Source organism: Aulonocara sp. 'chitande type north' Nkhata Bay, linkage group LG3 (assembly GCF_057382095.1).
Source record: "Aulonocara sp. 'chitande type north' Nkhata Bay isolate Kocher_YH1m ecotype deep benthic linkage group LG3, A_spYH_male_GT1.1, whole genome shotgun sequence".
Lineage (NCBI taxonomy): Eukaryota > Metazoa > Chordata > Actinopteri > Cichliformes > Cichlidae > Aulonocara > Aulonocara sp. 'chitande type north' Nkhata Bay.
Genome location: NC_141346.1, coordinates 33,568,732 through 33,588,769, shown reverse-complemented (window position 1 = coordinate 33,588,769; position 20,038 = coordinate 33,568,732). Strand labels below are relative to the sequence as shown.

At 41.3% G+C, this 20,038-nt stretch overlaps 1 protein-coding gene across 5 annotated transcripts in view; it reads left to right on the top strand.

Moving 5' to 3' along the window:
* LOC147335254 (phosphatidylinositol-binding clathrin assembly protein) overlaps positions 1-19,145 on the top strand; it is a 118,094-nt gene extending 98,949 nt beyond the window's left edge. For 2 of the 5 annotated variants that reach the window (XM_086277274.1, XM_086277260.1), the window contains 5 exons: positions 83-215; positions 3,265-3,288; positions 9,104-9,160; positions 10,969-11,085; positions 12,714-19,145. In XM_086277274.1, the coding sequence (XP_086133400.1) occupies positions 83-215; positions 3,265-3,288; positions 9,104-9,160; positions 10,969-11,085; positions 12,714-12,728 (346 nt within the window). In that variant the 3' untranslated portion in view covers positions 12,729-19,145. The other 3 variants (XM_086277251.1, XM_086277243.1, XM_086277267.1) reach the window with 2 other exon arrangements.
* The last annotated feature ends 893 nt before the right edge of the window (positions 19,146-20,038 follow it).

Below are 20,038 nucleotides of genomic sequence, written 5' to 3'. Positions count from 1 at the left end.
TAAAGATTTGAAAAACGTAAATAGCAAATTATGTGATAACTAAACCTGAGATTAAACAGCTGAATCCATTTGACTTCCACAGGCCAGATATGCAGTGGAACCAACCGGGAGAGAAGAAGCTGACGGGCGGCCAGAACTGGCAAAATAAGACCATGTCGACCACACAGTGGAGCCCAGCACCCATGGCCCCACAGCCCATGCCTGTACCACATGTGGTAAGGAGACCAACACATGCACAAATACCCAGCTGCTATAAAGAATTGTGCAACCTCAACATTTTGCCCAAAGGCGTCCATCGAGGTGTCTGTAAGTCCTGGAAGTCTTGGATAATTTTGGTTTATCACAAAAACAAATCTTATCTTCTCATTTGGCATTTTTGGCATCATTCCTGTTTAGTGCTTTACTTTAGATTAACCAAGTTAACTAGCTCAGATTTTGAGAACAACGTCACAAGATGTCCACAACAGCTACAAACTGGACCCAGTTGGGTAGACTGGAGGGAAACAAAGCTGCAAGTTTGGAAAAGAAAGCAAAAAACAAAATGAAAGTAAAGCTCACTGGTTACTTTGTTAGGTCTTGCTAGTTCTGAGTTACTTTTCCCTTCAGAGTTGCTTAATTCAGTAAAATGTTATCTAAATATCCATGATGTTGATCTTCCGTTCTGCCACGTCTCAAAGGGGCTCTCCTGAGTTGAGATCTGGTGACTGTGGAGTCAAGGAATCAGTTTGAGATGATGATTTGAGACATGGTTTGTTATCCTGCTGGAAGCAGCCATCAGAAGATAGTACACTGTGATCATAAGGGGATGGACGTGGACAGCAACAATACTCACTACGATCAGAGCATCTGCCTGCCTAAGGGGCCCAAAGCATGCCAACAAAATATCCCCCACAGCGAGTTATTAATTGTCTTTGATAATCTTACAAATCTGTTGCTTTAATATCCGGTCTCATCATGTTTCTTATCCTCAATGACTTTAATTGCTGCCAGCTTTCATAAATGATGCCCCAAGCTACGAAAATGAGACTTGAGTTGTGATAAACCAAAGTTATTGTTAAAGTCACGAAAAAAAATTCATGGGAAAGACCCTTTATTGTTGTTTGATGCACGGCATTTTGGGAAATGCGGTTGGTCGATGAGAAGATGCCACAGTCAAAGCTCTGCTAGCAGTTTTCTTTGCTTAGGTCAGCTCGTTAAAATAATGTAAAAGAAGTATGATTTTTTTATTTTTTTAACCTCCAACACTAAGTATAATTTCTAAACTGAAAATCATTAAGTGGCTTATTCAGTTAATTCAATTAAATTTTATTTATACACCACCATATCACAACAACTGTCGCCTCAAGGCGCTTTAAGGTTTAAGTTAGACCCTGCAATAATACTAACAGAGAAAAACCCAACAATCACATGACCCCCTATGAGCAAGCACTTTGGCGACAGTGGGAAGGAAAAACTCCCTTTTAACAGGAAGACTTGAGACAAACAGCTGAGACCAGAAACCTAGACAGAAAGTGTTTACTGAGGTAATAAAGCAGTTAGACACAGCGGTAGTTTTCATTTAGATTTCCATAGAACTGAATAACTTCTGGCAACCTGAGTAGTCGCCCCCTGCTGACCAATCTCAGAAATGCTGGTTTAAGCTTAAATTGTCAGACCTCAAAGTTACACCTCCGGAAACCCATTTTACCTCTGCACCACATCCTTCTACATAAATGTAACTACACGTCGGGTCAACGCATACCACAAGACTTGATTGGCGTGGAAGGTTGCTTTGTGGGGGAAAGAGTTGTTTCTGGTTAATTCGTTAAGTTAGGATGTAGATTTCCTGCAAAAGTTAAAATCACGCTTTAGGACACTTTGCATCCACCGTATTGGTGACTTTGACCACTGCCACTGACATCATCGCCAGATGTCACCGTACACTCATGTCTTCAACCCGGCTGTGGCAGCCCAACATCCCATGTTACACAAATCAAACCAGCAGAAACTAATCTATTTCGTTGACCAGTAATTCCCGTCATCGTTTTCAGTTTTTTTCCCCTGACATAAACGAGACGACAGCTAAATAAAATCTAATGCAGGGCGACAAAAACTGATGAAATGTATTGACAACTTCTGAAAACAAGATCCAACCAAAACTTATCCTGCCTTTCTACGTAGCATGAGTCTGGAAGCAAACCAATCAGTAATCTCCTTGTGCAGTAAGATGTTCACATTTGATCTGCGCTGATGAACAGGGTGGGGTCGTACAGCCACAGGGGCTCTTTCCAGATCCAACACATCCACGTCCTCACTGCGAGGGCATGTAGCATCTTCTCATTTCACTCTGTGCCCGAAAGTTCCCAAAATGTCAGTGTAATAATTTGGCCTCCTTTCATGTTTCTGCCAGTGCTGGAGACAAAATCAGTTTAAATATTTCGGTTGGCTTCTCACAAACATACAGCGTGATGCCGAGCTGACTGGAACTTGCAAACACTTTGTAGGACATGCATCTAATCTAAAACTGTGGCACTTCTCACACCGAGCGCTGTGAAAATATCTGTGCATGTCTGTGCGGTGTCTTTGTTGTATCAGCTCGGTACATTTTATAGCTGCGTGTGTGTGTGTGTGTGTGTGTGTGTGTGTGTGTGTGGTTATTTGTGTGCGTTTGCTGATCCTGGCAGCTCCTGATTGTCATCCTGATCTCTTGACTGCAGTTTCTGGCTGACGTGGACAAACTGTCACTAACCCTCCGCTTCCCCTCTTTCTCTCATTTTCTCCTCCTGTTGATCTTTCCCTTTCTTCCTTTCTTCCCTCGCTGTCCGCTTCACCTCTGCTGTCATTCCCTCTAATTTCTCCTTCCTGTCCCGCTCATCCTCCTCGTCCGCTCGTTTTGCACCGTCATCCACTCGTCTTCCTTCCCTCGTTGGCTCGTGTTCTGCTTTATCACGACTCTTGTTATTTTTTGTTTTTTGTTGCGTTGTCATCTTCTCGTCCTGTTTTCTTCGCCCTGCCTTTGACATCTGCACGTTTGCACCGCGACCCCTCATTCTTTTATTATTTTCTGCTTGTTTCCTGTGCTTCTAATCTTTCACTCTCGTTTTTCCTCCTCCTTACTTTCTCCTCATCTTTACCTCACTCTACCGGTTTTGCCACCCTCTTTCATCATCTCCCGCTCATTTTCCCCCACTTTTTCCCATCTCATCACCTTGCCTCCTCTCCCTCCTCCTCCTCTCTTGTCTTTCTCTGTTTTTTGTCCCTTTTCCTCGTTGCGTCCTGATGCAGAATGGAATGTTCTATACTAGTTATGTAAGTACTTATCTCTGTTTAACGAGCTGCTCAGACACGTCCTCTCCCGGGTATCTTTCTCTTCATCTCTTTCCCTGTCACCTCTTCTTTCACTTGCATTCCCCGGAGACGCTTATTTAAAAAAAATAGAGAAAAAAAGGAAGTTCATTCTGTTCTTGCACCATTATCATAAATAACCTTCTCACCTCTGTGATAAAAAGTAATAGTCTGCGCTGCTTATGTAAGCAAATTGATGTGAGGAAGTTAGAACAAAGCGCTCCTTCTCCCTACTAAAACCTAAGAGCGCCATTCTTCTGGGTGTCTTTTAAAAGATCCACGTCTAATTTATTTGTCAGCCGTTCATCGGGTTATTATCCACATTTTTCTCCCCCCTCAATCAACAAATCCCATGAAACGGAAACAAAACGGCAAACCGAGCCACTCTGAGGCGCTTCAGAAGTCTGTTATCTCTGTGGCTGAAATGGCGACGTTATCTCGGTATGAAAGGAAAAACTTCATGTGCAGCAGAGGTCCGGTCCAGGATGCACAGATCAAAGTATCGCAATGAAGGATTTAACAACAAGTTACTAAATGGTTGCAAACAGCCACAGAGAGTCAGCTCTACCGGGTTTTTTTCTCTAATATAAACAACACTTTTCAGTTATTAACATCGATCTGTGTATCAATTTGGTCTCATTTGTTGCTTTTAATGACCCTCAGGCCTGATTTAGACCTAGAGGTAGAGGTTGTGGCGTAACCTTTTCTTTTCACGTCTTTGCTTTCATGGGTAAACAGACTGCAGTGAACAGGATTTATGAAAAGGTTGTACATTATATAAAGAAATGGCCTGTTTTGCAAGCATACTTTCAGATACTTGCTACCTGCCATTTTCATAAGTGTTGAAGCTTTTTCTGATGATAAATTAATCATACTGCATCAAAATAATTAATAAATGACAGAAAAGTGCCTGTTTTTTCTGCTCTAAAAGTTTTTTTTCATCAGGCAAAATTTAAGAAAATTAAATAAGAAATTTTCCTAAATTCATAAAATGTTGTTTTAATGAGCTTACAGAAGATTCTGTCATTTTAGATATTTTTTTCACAAGTTAGTCCCAGAGTGTTTCTTTCATTTACTACAGCAGTGTTTCTTTGTCATGTAGAGATTTGCTGTTGCATTTAGACGACTTCTTATATCCAGATGTCTCAGGGATTCAGTGTGTAGTTAAATGTTAATAAACTACACTGACAGAAAGAGGAGTTTCTTTGGTTCAGCTTTGAGATCGAAATGGGAGCAGTATGTGTTTGCCATCGCTACTTTACAGGTCGTTTACCTCTTATTGGCTGCTCTTGCAAACAGAAAGCTTAAGGTATATCCCACATCACTGACATAATACAGAGTTAAGAATCAAACACAAAACAAAACTAGAATATACTATAATAGCTCCTCTTAACTCTTGCCCCCCATACAGTCGGCATCTGACAACCTGCTCTGTACCCTTAAAGACTAGCTTTGACACCTCAGTATATCTCAGTTAATACTTGGTTTAATGATCATTAGAGTAGTTGAAAAATAACAAAGAGCCTCTTAGTCGACTTTCAAGGGGTAAAGAGTTTAAACACCCTGCAACAGAGCAGCAAAATCCAGCTGAAATGAGTCCCTGATGCACCAAGAAACATCTTTTTTTTTTTTTTTTTTAAGAGATGTGCAGGAAAAAAACGTGTTGAAGTAATTCTCAAACCAGCTAATTCTTAAGGTGTTATATTATTTCAGCCTTTAACTCCCACTGACAAGCCAGCAAGAACAGAAATTGCCTATGGGGATTAATTCAGCAGCACAATAATAGGAAAAGAGGTGATGGGTCCCTGAGCAGAACAAACTAAAACAAACTTTTCACCTCTTACACGGTACGACACAGAAATTCTGCATGGTTCAGTCAGCACGACAGAAACATCAGCTTTAACCAAACAAAGCTCAGAGAGAGAATATTAATAAAACTGCTCATTACTGTCCCCGAGAATGAAAATACACAGTCTGTGACTCCAGCGCAGCTGAGATGACCTCCCATAATCCATGAGACAATAAATAAATCATAGCAGAACTGCATGAGACATCACAGGTAACACGAGTAAGCAGCTCGTCACGCTTCACGCATGATAATCGAAACTCCCACGTCTGAGATTCTCAACAGAAGGGCAAGGTTGTAACTGTCTGTGCTGGTTGGATATTCAAAAACGCCATCAAAAAGCATTTTCCCTTTGCTTTTTTTTTTTTTTTTTACTGTGACTGAGACTGCAGGCCACTGAAGGTCAGAAGTCTGAGTTTGCATTAGAAAGCACAGAAAGAAGAAAGTTGCTTGTGCTGAGGAGATGGCAGAGGGAGCAGCAGAAGTTCAGCTGTGAAAGCTGAAACTTGGGATGAAAGATGCAGAGAAAAGACAGCTTTCTTTTTTTTTTTTAATTTAATGCGCAGATAGGCAGGGAGACACGCTGGTGAAGGATAGAACAGCAGGCGGGAGATTGAGCATAAAAAGACGGATACAAACTCATGGATGTGTCACACGATGCACCGAGGAGCTGTCGGCAGCGTAAAGATAGATTGACAAAAACACCGGTTGAGAATCTGCAGCGGTGCATCGACACGTCTCACCTTCTCTGCTTTGTCTTGGGTTTCTTTTTGTTTTTCTGTCGTGTTTTAAAGAAGTAGGGAATAAAAATGATGCTCGCCGTCGTTTTTGCACAAGCAGCCGTGAAGACAGACAGGAAGCAGAGATGGATGGTTTGCAAATTAATGAGCGATTCGGGTGCAGATGACGGTAAAGTCAATTTCATCTTTAATCAGGGTTCAAATGCTAAAACCACAAACCCACTGATCAATTGCTGAACGCACAATAAGATGGATAAATTAAAGCGTCTTTTTTTTAATCTGAATTGGCTTCTTTTCGTACAACTTGTAGTTCACTTTGATTAATGCTTTTGAGCAACTGTCACAACTCGCTCTACAAAGGCGAGAACTTACTTGCGCAGGTTCACCTTATCTGGCTTTTCTCCTGAGGGCGTCTTAACCAGAGTATACACTGAGCGAGGTCTTTGCGCTTTGTGAGAGATCTTCAAAGTTGGTCATTTTGAGGGTCTTGCCATCGAACGTGGAAAATCACCACAGAGAGGTCTTAAATGTTTTTTGCAAGGATCTTTTACCTCACATCCACATTTAAGTCCTGGCAATGACACTGCAGGGCTGAGACTGCGGTTCTGAAAGTGGCAGCCATCGCTCAGAAAGCTGTTTGACGCTGGAAAAATAACAGACGGACAATTAAAGTAGCAGAAGGCTGGCTAGCTTACTTGTTATCTTCACCATGGAAATTGTGTTTTTATTTGTTAACATATATAGAAAGATTTAAAATAGTCTCACATTTGACCTTTGACCTCCCCTTCAAGTTCAATAGATTGGCGTGAAAGGTCAAAATGATAATGATGGTATATAGAGCTATTTGTTTCTGACTGCTGTTGTTTGTACCGGCAATATATTGGCATACAGGGAACGATGAGGATTCTAAATACTGTGTTACTTTTGACCTTTGACCTCTTCAAGGTCAAATCAGGTCAAGCTTTTTTAAAATGTCTTGTCTTTAAAACTTTGCGTAAAAAATCTTGCTGCCTTTGTTTGTATTGGCAACATTTAGAAAATGACACTGTTGTAAAAGTCACATTATAGTTTGCATCCAAATATCAGGACAGGTTTGACCTCTGACCTTTTTTTCCTCTTCAAATGTTTTATATCTTTAAATTGCGTGAGCTGCCCGGTTAGTTAGAAATATACTGCAGTATTACCTGTAAACACAAACTGATATTACTGTTAATACTGCGACCCACCTCCAGTACTTTCACAGCCCACCAGGGGGCCTTGGCCCACACTTTGGGAATCCCTGCTCAATCCCCATACACACCATTAAAAGTTAGTGAGCTGACTGCTCTGTAACCATCTGTGCAGAAGCTTCTCACTCGTGGTTCAGGTGGAAAAGGTCAGGTAGGCGTGCTCTTCACTGGGACCACCCATCTTCTTCCTTTTATAAATCACTTTAAATCTTCAGTGTTCAGATGCAGTTTTCTGAGTATTTTAAATGACTTCGGCTCAGTTTTCATAAGTTTTAAAAAGTCAAAAGCTCGCATAGCGCGCACAATCAAATCAGATCGAGTGAGGTGATAAATCATCCTGTGGAGCAGTCACATTAGTTTGACTTAAAATTAAATAGGCACATCAGATGTTCTCATTTCATCAAGATAATGCAAGTAGGGGAAAAACTCAATTTTACCTGGAGCCACTTTTTTTTTTTTTTTTTTTTTTTTTTTTTTTAAATGATGAGCAAGAATATCTTTAACTTCAGCCAAAGACAGCGCGTGAGGCACATTAGAAATAATAGAAACTGAAAGATATTCCTTCTCTGAGTCAAATCTGAGCTCTCTGATTTTATGCACGGGCTGTTAAACTCAGTGTGTCACACTGACTTGTACTTACTGTTCATTATCTTAATATCTGTCATAAAAGACAAATAAATCAACTCGTGAACACGCCTGACGTTTATGTGTCACATTTTTTTCAGATGTGTCAAATTAATCCAGAGATTCTCCACATCTGTGGGAACTTTTCACGCATGAAACTGTCTGTTTGCAAAGAGCAGCGCGTCACAAAAGAGAAAGTTAGACAGGCCATGAAAGGAGAGGTAGCAAAAACAGACACAAAAAAAATCATGCAAAGCTACGCTGGAGTCCGAGAGTCAACGTGCCTCATTTGAAATAACCACAGCAGGTCCTTTTTATGGTGTCGGTGCATAAATAACAATTAAATGATGATGCTGGGGTGGTTGTGTTTTTGCCAATAACAAAACTAAACCCACAAGTGCACTCACTTAATTCATGTAGCTCATCATTTTACGTAAGCCTGCTATGACTTTCCCATGCAGCTAATTGCTGTGTTTAATGGAAATATTTTACCGGTCTCTCTCAGCAGTTTGATTGAGGCTTTGTAATTGTGTTAAAAATGCCGCGGTTGTCTCATTTACGATGATGGATTAGGTCTGTGAAGGCAGCTGTTTTTAATGGGTTTTTGCAAACAGTGGGGTGAGCGGGTGCTGACCTGCAGCAGAGCAGGCAGTCACGGCTTGTGATGAGGAGAGTGCAAACGCTATAAGGTGTTCCCAAAACCCAGTGAGGTGCTTCCTGGTTGTGTTTGACAGACATCAAAGTCATATGGGCTCTGTCAGTAACTCATCTGTTGATATTAATACTCCTCTACTGTTGTGCAAGAGGCACGCCGCCCTGCACCTGCCCATATCATCTTGTAAACTGACTTCCATCCAGGATATTCGCCGACACGATACCGCAATGTACCGCAGACGCTCGCGCCCATAAATTACCAATTTGTCAAGCAGAAGTCGGGCGGCGGCGACGCAGACACACGTGGGTTGTAAACGATGGCTACAAATTGCCCGTCACATCGAATTTGAAGCCTGTTCAGCTGTAGTGGATTTGATTTGCAAAGTGAGCAGGGCAGGGCCAATCACTGTGCTATTGAGCCACCCCTTTTTAAAGCAGTGGTAATGATTGCACTCAGTGGGAATCCACTAAGTACCCCTACTGCATGCTGCGTTATTGTGCTCCTAATGTGCACATACTTGAGCATTAAATGTACTCTCCTTGCACATAAAGTAGGCTTTATTGTGAGGTTTTTATTTTATTTTATTTTTTGAAGGCTTGAAGCCGTATGTGACAAAAGCCATGAAATGTTTGAGTCAGGTGCTTTTGTTCTGATAGTTGACACCTGTTTTCTGTTTTTCTGCCAGGCTCCAGCTCCCATGGCTTTCCCCATGACCACACCGCAAGTGCCTGTGTATGGAATGGTAAGCATGCACATATTAACATATTCCCACACATGCCTGGGGGGGCACTGTCGTAGATTTATATGGAGACTAGAGCTGCAAGTCTGTATTTGTATTATTAATTAAACTGTGTGTTTTCAAATGTAGCATAACTAGCGTGGACACCCAAGTTTGAGAGCAAGGGGACCAATGTTCACATTGGACAGAGAAGACAAGAGGAGTAAATGAGTCCATCTATGTGCGCTGTGAACGACCACCATTGAACCGAGGGGGTGGCCTATGACAGTCTGCCACCTACCATCTAGTTTTGAGATCCCTTCCCAGGTGCCTGAACCCCCACTCACAACTTGGGTTATGTGACCTCAGTGGGTCACATGATAGGATGGGGCAAGGTCTCACAGTGGTTTCACCTGAAACCTCTGCTGATAATGACCCATTCCCTCTTTCACAGCTTGGCACATGTGATGAGACACATGTTTAACCCTTTAAAACCGGTCGGAGCGGGCACGCTCCATTTTGCATAACTATTTTAAAATCCCTGTAGAACCGGAACCACGTTAAGCTAGCACAATAATTTTTTTGGCATATGAAACCGAAGTTGTTGTACTTACATCTTATGCCATCAGTTAGTCCTAGGTCACGGTTTCCTTCCACATATAGCTTTGCAAAATTTGCATAAAAAGCACTTGCAGCAACAAAAACATAATATTCCAGAAACACGCTTTGCTGATCCGATCAACTGTTCATAACACTTTCTACGTTGGAATAGACGTCAGCGCGAACTATCGTATGCCTACCTGCCCAAAATCAGAAGTGACATTTTCGCGGAAAATGTAGTTTTTTACCTTCAGGGCCTTATAAGCCTGTACTGGTGTTTTTAAAAGTCACATTTGGCTTTGTGCTTTTCTGTATTGTTTCTGGGATGCTTAGAACTTAAATTGCACTGCTGGAAATAGTTTATTTTGATGCACCTGCTGTTTTCTTTGTAAATTTGCATTGTAATATTTATTTTCATTTTTCCTGCAGTATATAAAAAATTGGTGTATCTCAAAAATAAAACTATGAAGACACTCAAAATAAATTTCCTTTTGTTAGAAACTATTTTGTGCAACTTTTTTGTATTTACAGTTTTGAGGGATAAGCCTCTTAAATTTCTCTAACTAGAAATATATGTTAAAAAATTTAAAAAAGCGATTTTCAATTTTCTGTAGTTTATTGCACTTTTTTGCAATTTATATAGTTATTATAGACTTAATGCATAGATATTATCAAAATTTGGGCTATAACGGTTATATTGATGTATAGCAACTTCCAAAAATGGCACTACAGCATGTAAAATTATAAAGATAACTCTCGCGGACTTGGTTCTATGGTAGGTCTTAATGGGTTCATAGTGGGTCAACTCCCAGGAGGGTTTAAATGCCTGGGACTTGCCACCTTCTGGTTTTAGACCTAAAGAAGCTTATTGGATGAGACGTGAAACATCTGCACGAAATTTAAAGAACTCCAGTCACCTTATTTTCCTTACAAGGCGCCAGTATGTTCAGCTGCTGAAGACTGTCCCACTACCTAGAGTGTAATGTTTGGCACACTTCACCTGTAAAACAAAAGGAGTTTCACCCTCAGATTAAACACAATGAGCTTGAAAACAGACTTTGTTGGGTGATGAAATCATTTTTAAAATGATTGCTCCGTGCTTAGCCACCGCTGAGCGGCTGGTTGTCTTGTTTCCATTACTGCGTATAACAAAATATTTTTTTAAAACCTTATGTCTTTCTTTCTTTAATTTTTACTTTGCAAACATCTCTCTGCATCTTACCTTTGTCCAGGTTCCTCCCCAGATGGGTCAGATGGGTGGGGTACCTGTGATGGCTCCTCAGCCAATGATGTACAACCAGCCTGTTCTAAGACCCACTAACCCCTTCGCACCCATGCCCGGAGCCCAGGTAACTCTCATACATTTTTAACATCTTAACAGCTGATTACTTTTAGGAAATTAAATGACGGGATTGAAAATGTTGGACTCAAAGTCACCCTGACCTTAATAATTTGGCGAGGCTCGGTGTGTTTGTTTGGCAGTGTGTTAGCAGGATTACTCAGAAAGTTTTGAATGAATTTGCATGCAAATTTTTCAAAACTTGAGGCTTGAACCAACTTAGAGAAGATTAACTGCTAATAACAGAGCTGCTCTTATTATGATTACAACATCAGTTTAAATTCTCACGTTCTTTGTGGGTGGCAAAACAGGAAGTTCATGCAACAACATGCTCTTACCAAGATTTCTGTTTTGATCAGTGACACTTTATCAGTTATGAGGTTTTATGAGTTGGTTGTGGATTTTGGGTTTTGTTTTTTTGGGGGGGTTTTAGAACCAGTTATCAGCCCCTGGTGTCCATTAAAAAGACATTAAAATGAAAATTTTAAGAATTTTAAATTCCTCGTTGGCCTCACTGTACACGACCAGGAGCTCCATCCATTTTATGCCTCTTTCCACTGGTACCTACTTGGCTTTACTTGAATCAACTGTGTTTCAGTTGTTTTCCATTATAATTGAGTACCAGCTCAATATGTGTTGGGTCGTTATAGCAACGCTTCCGCAAGTCTATGACATTTATAAGCGTCGCAATCATAACGCAACAATGGAGGACGTCGAGGTGATGGTGTTGATGGTCTATGGCTTTTTGTCAGACTCGACACCACGATTCTGGTTTTTGTGGAGCCATTTGAGTCCTTGCAGAGCTTCAAAAATGGCAGTTTTTGTTTTCAATCTCGCTACTGAGTGACCAATCGATGACATGCAGTCTGTTGACCTCACATTTTCAGACTGGAACCTCGGCCCATCAGGTACTAAAAAGTAACAGCTACTACCACGTAATTGAAAATCGTAAAAGTCGAGTCGAGCTGAGACGGTACGAGTAGAAAAGAGGCATATTTTCTGTGAAAATGGGCACCTCGTGGGCACAACACCAGATTTAAGGTCAACATTAAAGAGGTGACTCCAGGATGCTGGATGGCTAGAAATTTGCAACACGACTGTAAAAGGGAAACACTGAAATAGAAAGACAAGCACAGGTAGTTTGTGAAAAATAGTGAAAAAAAAAAAAGGTTTGTTTTTCCCCTGATTCCCTAAAGAAAATCCTCCCAACCTGTGACACAGATGTGTCATCTTGAGTCACCCACAGAAAACCTGAGAGTGGCAGACTGGTTGAAAACAAAACCAGCAGTACATAAATAACATTTGGCACACAAAGTCATCTCAAAAGCAACAAATGCATAGAAGACGGGGTAAAGAATGATCACCAGGTCAACTGTGTTTTCATCTGATAGCTTTTAAGAGGGCCGGGGAAGTTAAATTATTCAGCAATTTTTATAAATGCTGGTATTTTTCATAGAAGTTTGTTTGTATTGTTTTTTTATCTCGTTTTATCTTGCCATTTTTCCTCACCCTCAGTTTTTTTTGTGTAATTTCCCATTGAGAAATTCTTTACTGCGGTCAGAGCAGAGTGTCAGAGGGCTTCTCTGTGATCAAAACAAACCGTTTCTCCTATCATGTTCTCTCTCTTTGTCTGTTTAGATGCAGTTTATGTAATCCAGTCAGGAGGGGAAGCAGAGTGCCAAAAGCAACATACATACAAACAAACAAACAAACAGCATAAACAAACACAAGAGGATGATGATGAGATGGACGGAAGGATGATTTGCTCAAGCTGAAACGACAGACTGACACAAGATAACCGGGCTGACACCAAAAGTCAAGTTGGAAAGAGGAAGAGAAGATGACGAAAAGGATGGACTGAGCGATGGCAGGGGTTCGATGGGGAAGATGTTATCCTGGCTGGTCGTTGTCTGAAACAACTCTTTGCACCTGTGTGTGTGTGTGTGTGTGTAGCTTCTCTCTGTTTATTGTCTGATTTGTGTTCCTATCGATGGAGTGATGTTTCAGGAGAGGGAATAAGGACGAGAGAGAACGACGGGGAGGAGGGAAGAGGGGATTCAGGAAATCCTACCTCTAGTTTTCAGTCAGGCTAAATGTGTCTGACTGCTGTGAGAGTCTCTGCTGCAGAATTAGCTTTATTTCATACTGGTGCTATTTTGTCCTCTGTGGGTCACTGCTCGCCTGCAACGGCAACTTTGGAGCACTTACGAGAAGACAAGTGTTTGTTTTATTGTGTGTGTGTGTGTGTGTGTGCGTGTGTGTGCGTGTGTGCTCAGCAGTTGTTTCAGACAATACCTTTGCCACGGACCTCCTCTCCATCCCCACCCTCGCTCCCTGTCTGCGTCCACAACCGTCCACTTAGCAAGAGATTTAGTGGCAAATCCTCTTCGGTGTGTTTCCTGTAATTTTCCGCTTTGTTGGGATATATTTGTATTTTTCTGTCAGTTTTTCTTCGCCAACTTCTCCTGAATGTTATCGGGGCTTGTACAGCGATTTGTTGAAGCATTTGTTAATAGTAATTGAGCGTTTGTTGTTAAGGGTTTTGAGCTAAAGTCTTTGTTACTCATACAGCATTGTTTTTCTCCACGTAATGCTACAGATACACACAGAAAGATGGGAGCTAGCAGGCACAGCATGCTAGCACTGTATGAAATTATGTTTTAAGGCCTAGTCACACCAGAAAGTGACACAGCAAAACTAAGCTAATAGCAGTTAGATAGTAATTTGGTAGTTTGGGATTTTTTTTGTTATCCTTTGTTTTTCTAGTGGGTAGTTTATTTTTTCTAAAAATTATTATAGAAATTTAGTTGAATAAATTAAATACATTGATTAAAGAGATCTGTTAGACAGTAAACTAAAGGTTTACTGAAAATACAGCTGTAGTATTTTGAAGTTTTCACTCTGAGAAACGGTAAGGAAAGGAATTGTGCACGTAGCTAATAAGTTACAACAGCATGAGGTTGGCCTATGTTAAACTTATCCAGAGCTGCACCATTAGCAATTTTCCTTAAGTCACTAAGCAGTGCTGTTTTCAAACGAAAACTCCCATTACTACATACAAAAATAAAAGATCATCCAGGGCATCAGGAGACTGGACGCTTGTTTCTACCACAGACAAAATGTAACAACTGCCCAAAAGAGACTAAATTCTGGGCTATCTCAAAATTTTGAATTGCGTATATTGTAGTTTCGAGATGCATTACTCAAAATGTTGAGTTATTAAGACAAATTTTAATCATGGTCGCTGTTTGCAACATCCTTGAATTTTGAAGGACAACTTTGAAGAAATTATATCCGTGGTTTGTTGACTTTGGAATAAAGGTGCAGCTGCTGTGATGGGCCAATGGAGAGGAGCAGTCTTACACCTGAGTTTGACTTTTACAAGTTAGACCCTGAAGTCAAAGATGCTCCAAAAAAATGGCTCAGTTATTTATTGACTCTCAAACTTGTTGTTGAGCTCAATAAAGGGTAGTCCAAAATGTAGAACTTTAAGGGCATCGGAACGAAGGAGGCCGGACTTCCTTCAGGTTTTTGAAAGGGTTAGCGCTAAGTTTAGTTATTCCATAAATGTTAGACAGCAGTACAGGAATAAATGCTCTAACAGGCTTCAGAAGAACCACCCTTCTCCCCCAAACACATCCTGGTGGCAACAGTTTTCTATCAAAGATCACAACAGTTAAACTTGATTTTAAAAAATTAGCAGACATTTGCTGTGTCAAACGTTGGTGTGACGAGACCTCCAACTGTACATTGTGTTCAACTTGGTGGTCAGTTTAGGAATAGGTAAAGTGTATTTTTGTTTAATCTCTCACTGTTAATTAGCATTGTTAGCCTGTGGTTTGTTGACTTTCTGCCTCAGTTGGATCTATCTGTGTGTATCTGTTTTTCCTGTCTTCTTCATCAGCTCATCAACCAGTCTTTAAGGATTTGAGCTTTGTTTCATTAGGTACAACTTCTTGGCAGATCCACAGTATGTGCCAGTGATCGATGACAGCGGCACAGAGTGAGTTAAATGTTACTGAATCAAGTTGAATTCACTTTTAATTGCACTGAATCAAAGTGAGTGGCTGTAAGTGCGACACTGAACCTGTGGCGTCTCCCTCGCTCAGTGGTTCCAAGAATCTGTGGGGATCAAATTTGACTCTTCAGCTCAGCCAAAGCATCCATCCCCATGAGTTTGACTGTGGGTGTATTTATGCATAACGACTTCTCGTGTCCACGTGTATCCTTACACATTTATGTGTACGTATTTTCTTTTCTTCATCGAGGGCTATTTCTGAGGGTCAAATTTAAAGCCAGACTTGATCCGATATGTTTAACACAAAATGGGCTTGATTTGTTTTTATAAAGTCAAATTTTGTTGCAAAAATGCACATGCAAAAATGTTGCACTCAAGTGGCTATCCTGCCGTAGCAGAGCTGTTGTTTTTGGGGGTTTTGTTTCTTTCCGGTATGAAAAAGTTGAGGAAGATTTGAAGTGTGTAGAAGTAGTTTAGGGTTTTACAACATAATAGGTTTGTCAAATCTACCAGCCACTTTGGCGGGAGACTCAAGGTTACTCTCCTGCCATTCTAACAATGAACTTGAAGCTTTTTTAGTACCATTCCCGATCTCAGTCCAGCATCTCCATCCCAGCCATCAGTGGTTGTCCAGTATCAAACTCATCGCCCACTCTGCTGTGAAGTCTCTACAATCTCGCTTCAGCCTGTCTGGTCCAGTTGGTCTTTCTCTAGGATGCTTCTTTAGCCTGTTTGTCACTGTTGGTATGTGTAGATATGTGTAAGTAAAAAAATAGCTATAATAACCAGTTTCTGTCTAGATTGTCCACTCATCCCTGTCGCTGTTGGATAGATGCTGCTTCTAGAAGCTTCCTGTTGCAGTCTTGTGTTAGCTTAGCCTCTCTTCATAGTATCCCCTGAAACCTGTGGAAGACCTCCCACAGCAGGTTTTCCCACCCCGTCCTCTTCTCCGCCAGTAACTGTAGCTCTATTATCTCTCTTGATGTCTCAGTCTTTTAGCAGTAGATTAAACCTCTCACCGGCTCTCAGGCTTTGTAGTTCTCGAGCTTTTCCTTAACATCTCTGCAGTGTTTGGTAGGTGAGGTCCTCATCTTTTTTTCCCCTCCATCTCCAATCATATTTGCCAGTCATGATGTCAGCAGCCTACAGAGTGTCTCCGGTTGGACCTCGACGGCGAATCACACGACGCTTGAATATCCAGGTGTTTTGTTACAAGTGGGCGAGCTGAAATGGTGCTTTTCTAGAACTAGTGAAGTATGTAGTCCAAGAAGTGTTGGAACTTAGATGTCAGCTGTGACTGGGAGGTTTGTCAGTCAACCAGCTGTTGTTCAGGGGCACTTAGGAAAATTATGGAAAGTAGTGAGTCCACTGATCACTGGGACAGTTGATCGAGATATTAGCTCTCTTCCCTGTTAGTTTTATTATAGCTCTGCGGAGAGGCACCGAAATGTCTTTGCAAACCTACGCAGAGAAGGATGTCATTCGTACCCAGTGGTTGAGCACACCTCTTAAATCTCAACGACGTAGTAACTGCCACAAGTGATCTTCGAGCAGAACACAGGAAACTTAATCTGTTTGGTTTTTTTTTATTGGTTTTTTACACCAGTGAATTCCTCGTTTCTGTCTTGGATTTCGTCGTTTGTTCGTGCTTGCCCACTGCGTGTAAATCTGTTTTCGAGATGTGGCATATTGGCCTTTTTGCACAACAGTCAAAGAAAAACGTGCTTATGTTTGCCGGCTTGCAGGCTGGAGAGACGTACCTCAAGCTTATCTACGGCTTCTAACAAATACGACTATGCAGAATCTTTAGGTCTTTGCTGCCGTAAGCTTTCTGGTTTCAACTTGTAGTACAAGTTCTGTTTTCCAATCTCCTTTGAGCTTTGGTTGCGCGCAGGTCTGTAGAGAACAACAGCAGGATTCATCCAGATATCTTGGCTGCACTCTAAGCCTGCGAACAGTAGCAGCTGGACCTGGAGTTCTTAAATAGTCGATAAATTCTGTGATTGGATGTTCCTGATGCTCCCTGTGTCCTAAATATGGACTCTTTGGATCTTCTCCATCTTCAAAACTTCCCCTCCTCTGGGCCACCTGTGTTTTTGAGTCCCAGCTTTAAAAAGAAAACTATTTTGTTAATGGATGTGTCCTTTTTTTGGCACCAATATGAGACCGTTTTTATATTCTAGGACAGCTGCCTTACTGTCTCTAATCTTATGTGATAAATTGACACTTCACAAATAAAAGCTGCTTGATTTGCGTGGCACTGATCCAGGATCAGGTCATCATAGCCCTGGATGATAAAGTAATAAATCACATGAGGTCTAACTGCAGATCTGATGATTGATAACAAGTTTGTAATAGTCTCATTAGGCTTTGAAATGAAGAAGGGTAAAATGAGAGCCAGGACGTGGAGGTGAAATCAGGTTAACTGTTTGCTTTAATGTAATCTTTGCAGTCTTTGCGTTTCTTTTGTTATTTTTGTTCTACTTTCTCTGAGTGGAACCTACTGCTGCCAGTTGGGATCAGGTTATTCGACTGGTTTTAAAATGTTCCGATGTCGAAAGATTGAGTGGGTTCAGAAAAAATGGCCGCGGTGGTTTTTCCGTTGCTGGCTCGCCACCTTTAGCGTCAGTGCAACTTGCCAATAGTTTTTACGGCTTTATCACATAAGGTGTGGCCAAGCATGCGGGCCTTATTCAGTGCTTCACCTTCCCTCAAATTCAGACTCTTTCTCACATTTACAGCTGAGACTTTCCCGCCTCGACCGCTGTTTTCTGCTGTTAGCCTGCTGGGATCAGTCCTGGGGAACCTCGTGGCCACGTTGCAAAGTTTCTTTCAACTTTAAAAAAAGAAGGGAAAAAAAGCTGCTGCCGCCTGTCTGCATTGTTGTAGCATGAATCTAAGTGGAGGAGGATACATGGATAAACCTTGATGTCATATTAAAACGTCTGCTGAGGTGTTGAGCGAGCGGACTCCTCTCTGGCGAGCCATCTCTCTTTTTCTCGGGGAGTGCATGGTTGTGTTGTTGGTGTTTCTTGTCCCCCCCCCCCACACACACACACACACACCCTTGCAAAGGATTTTTTAAGAAAGCATGATATGACAGTCGCAGCGGTGGTGCTCATGATAAATTCCCTCCTGTTGTTGTTGTCGTTGCTGCTTTAAACGGCCCCGACAGCGCGAAGGGGCGGATGGATTATCTGAGCGCAAGGGCAGGTTCATCGCTTTGTCTGGACTGACAGATGTTTGGCCGCTGTAACCACCCGGTTGAACTTGTCCCAGAGATCTCACATTAGTTGCTTGGTTTGCGGCGTCCCCTGTGGGTCGCAGCAGAGTCAACCCCCCTGCCGCCATCCCCCCAAGAAAAGGAAGACGAGCAAAAAGAGAGAGGCTGTTCGATGGTAAATCCCCCCATTTTTGTGTCGGTGAGTCGGTGTGTCGAGTCGATGATCTCTTGTGCACGTTCTGTTTTTTCTACATCTGTTTTTTGGTAAGAACCCTCGGATTGCTGCCTCACTATACTGTATATAGAGAAATGCACACCTTCACACTCACAACACAGCTTAAAGACATACTCATAATCTGCATTATTTTCATTTACTCTTTATTTTTCTGAACTTGAAAGATATTAGCGTTCTTACAGCAGTATATAGGTATGATTGCTACTCGGTGGGGGCAGGCTGAACAGACAGACGATGCAGAAATCTTTGGAGGGCTGCAGACCTGCCCCGTACTTCAGGATCAGCCATGAGTTTCACAATGATGCCAAATGTTTTTCGGAGCAGAGTACACCTTTTAATCTCTGATTCCTCTTCTGTCTCCTCCCCCCCCCCATCTCTTTCTTTGTACATGTTTTCTATTTATTTAAAGCAGAAATATATGGATTGTATCAAGCATGGAAAGGCAAACAGATGTTACAGTTGGCAAAAACACAAAAAAAATCACAGGCTTTTATTTTACAGCAGTATATTTGTTTATTCTAGGGACTTGTTTTCTCTCTCTCTATTTTTTTTTTTTTTTTTTTGAAAGAAATAAAAAGTCATTTTCATTCCTAAGCGAGTGTTTTTGTGATCTTTTAACTCAAACAGTCGAAAAGTCTATAAACTCTGAAAATATTCACCATTCAAGGTCTCAGAGTGTCAAACGGCTCAGCTTCTGATTTTTAATTGCGCCACCCCGAGGGCTTGAGACTGTGTTTTCTTAATTGCGCAACTTTTTTTTCTTTTTTTTAAGTGAGATTTTTAAACAGTCCACTAAATATTTCAGCAGTTTTTCTACCAGCAGCGATCTTCTTAAATTTGATCGAGACTGGCAGATTCGGCGGTCGCTTTTTGAGCGTGTTTATTTGAAGAAAATGGACTGTTTGTCGTTAATCAAAGGCACACATTAAAATCTTACATCTGCCTCCAGCTGCAGGCTTGAACCGTCAACATTCGTTGCTGATGCAGGAGAGTTACTGTGCACTCTCCACATCTAAGGGCTTTAAATCAGGGGATGTGGATATAAGATCAGATCCTGTCACATTAAATGTATTATCCAAATTAACTGCGAATAATTTTTTGGCACAGATGCAGCGCAAAATATGCTACACGTCACTGATAAAATGTACATTTTCTGTACTCTGTAAAAGTCCTGAGCCAGCCCTCATTTGCACGCTTGAGTTGTGTGCACAGAAAACATGCACAACTCAAGAGATGAAGCAGTGTTTTGTCTGCACATGACACGACTTGGCAAATAACACATTTGTTAAAAGCACCCTGTCATAAGAATGCATCATTTGTCCCAATTTCTTCAGTTAAATCTATAAAAATGTCAAAGACAGCACAATCTGACACACATAAAACAGTATTTCTGCACCAACAAAGTGATTTCCAAACAGCTGTTAGCTGCATGGTGTGCAGGTGGCTGTGAAGAATACTTAAAAGTACCATCAGATTTTGATCGACCA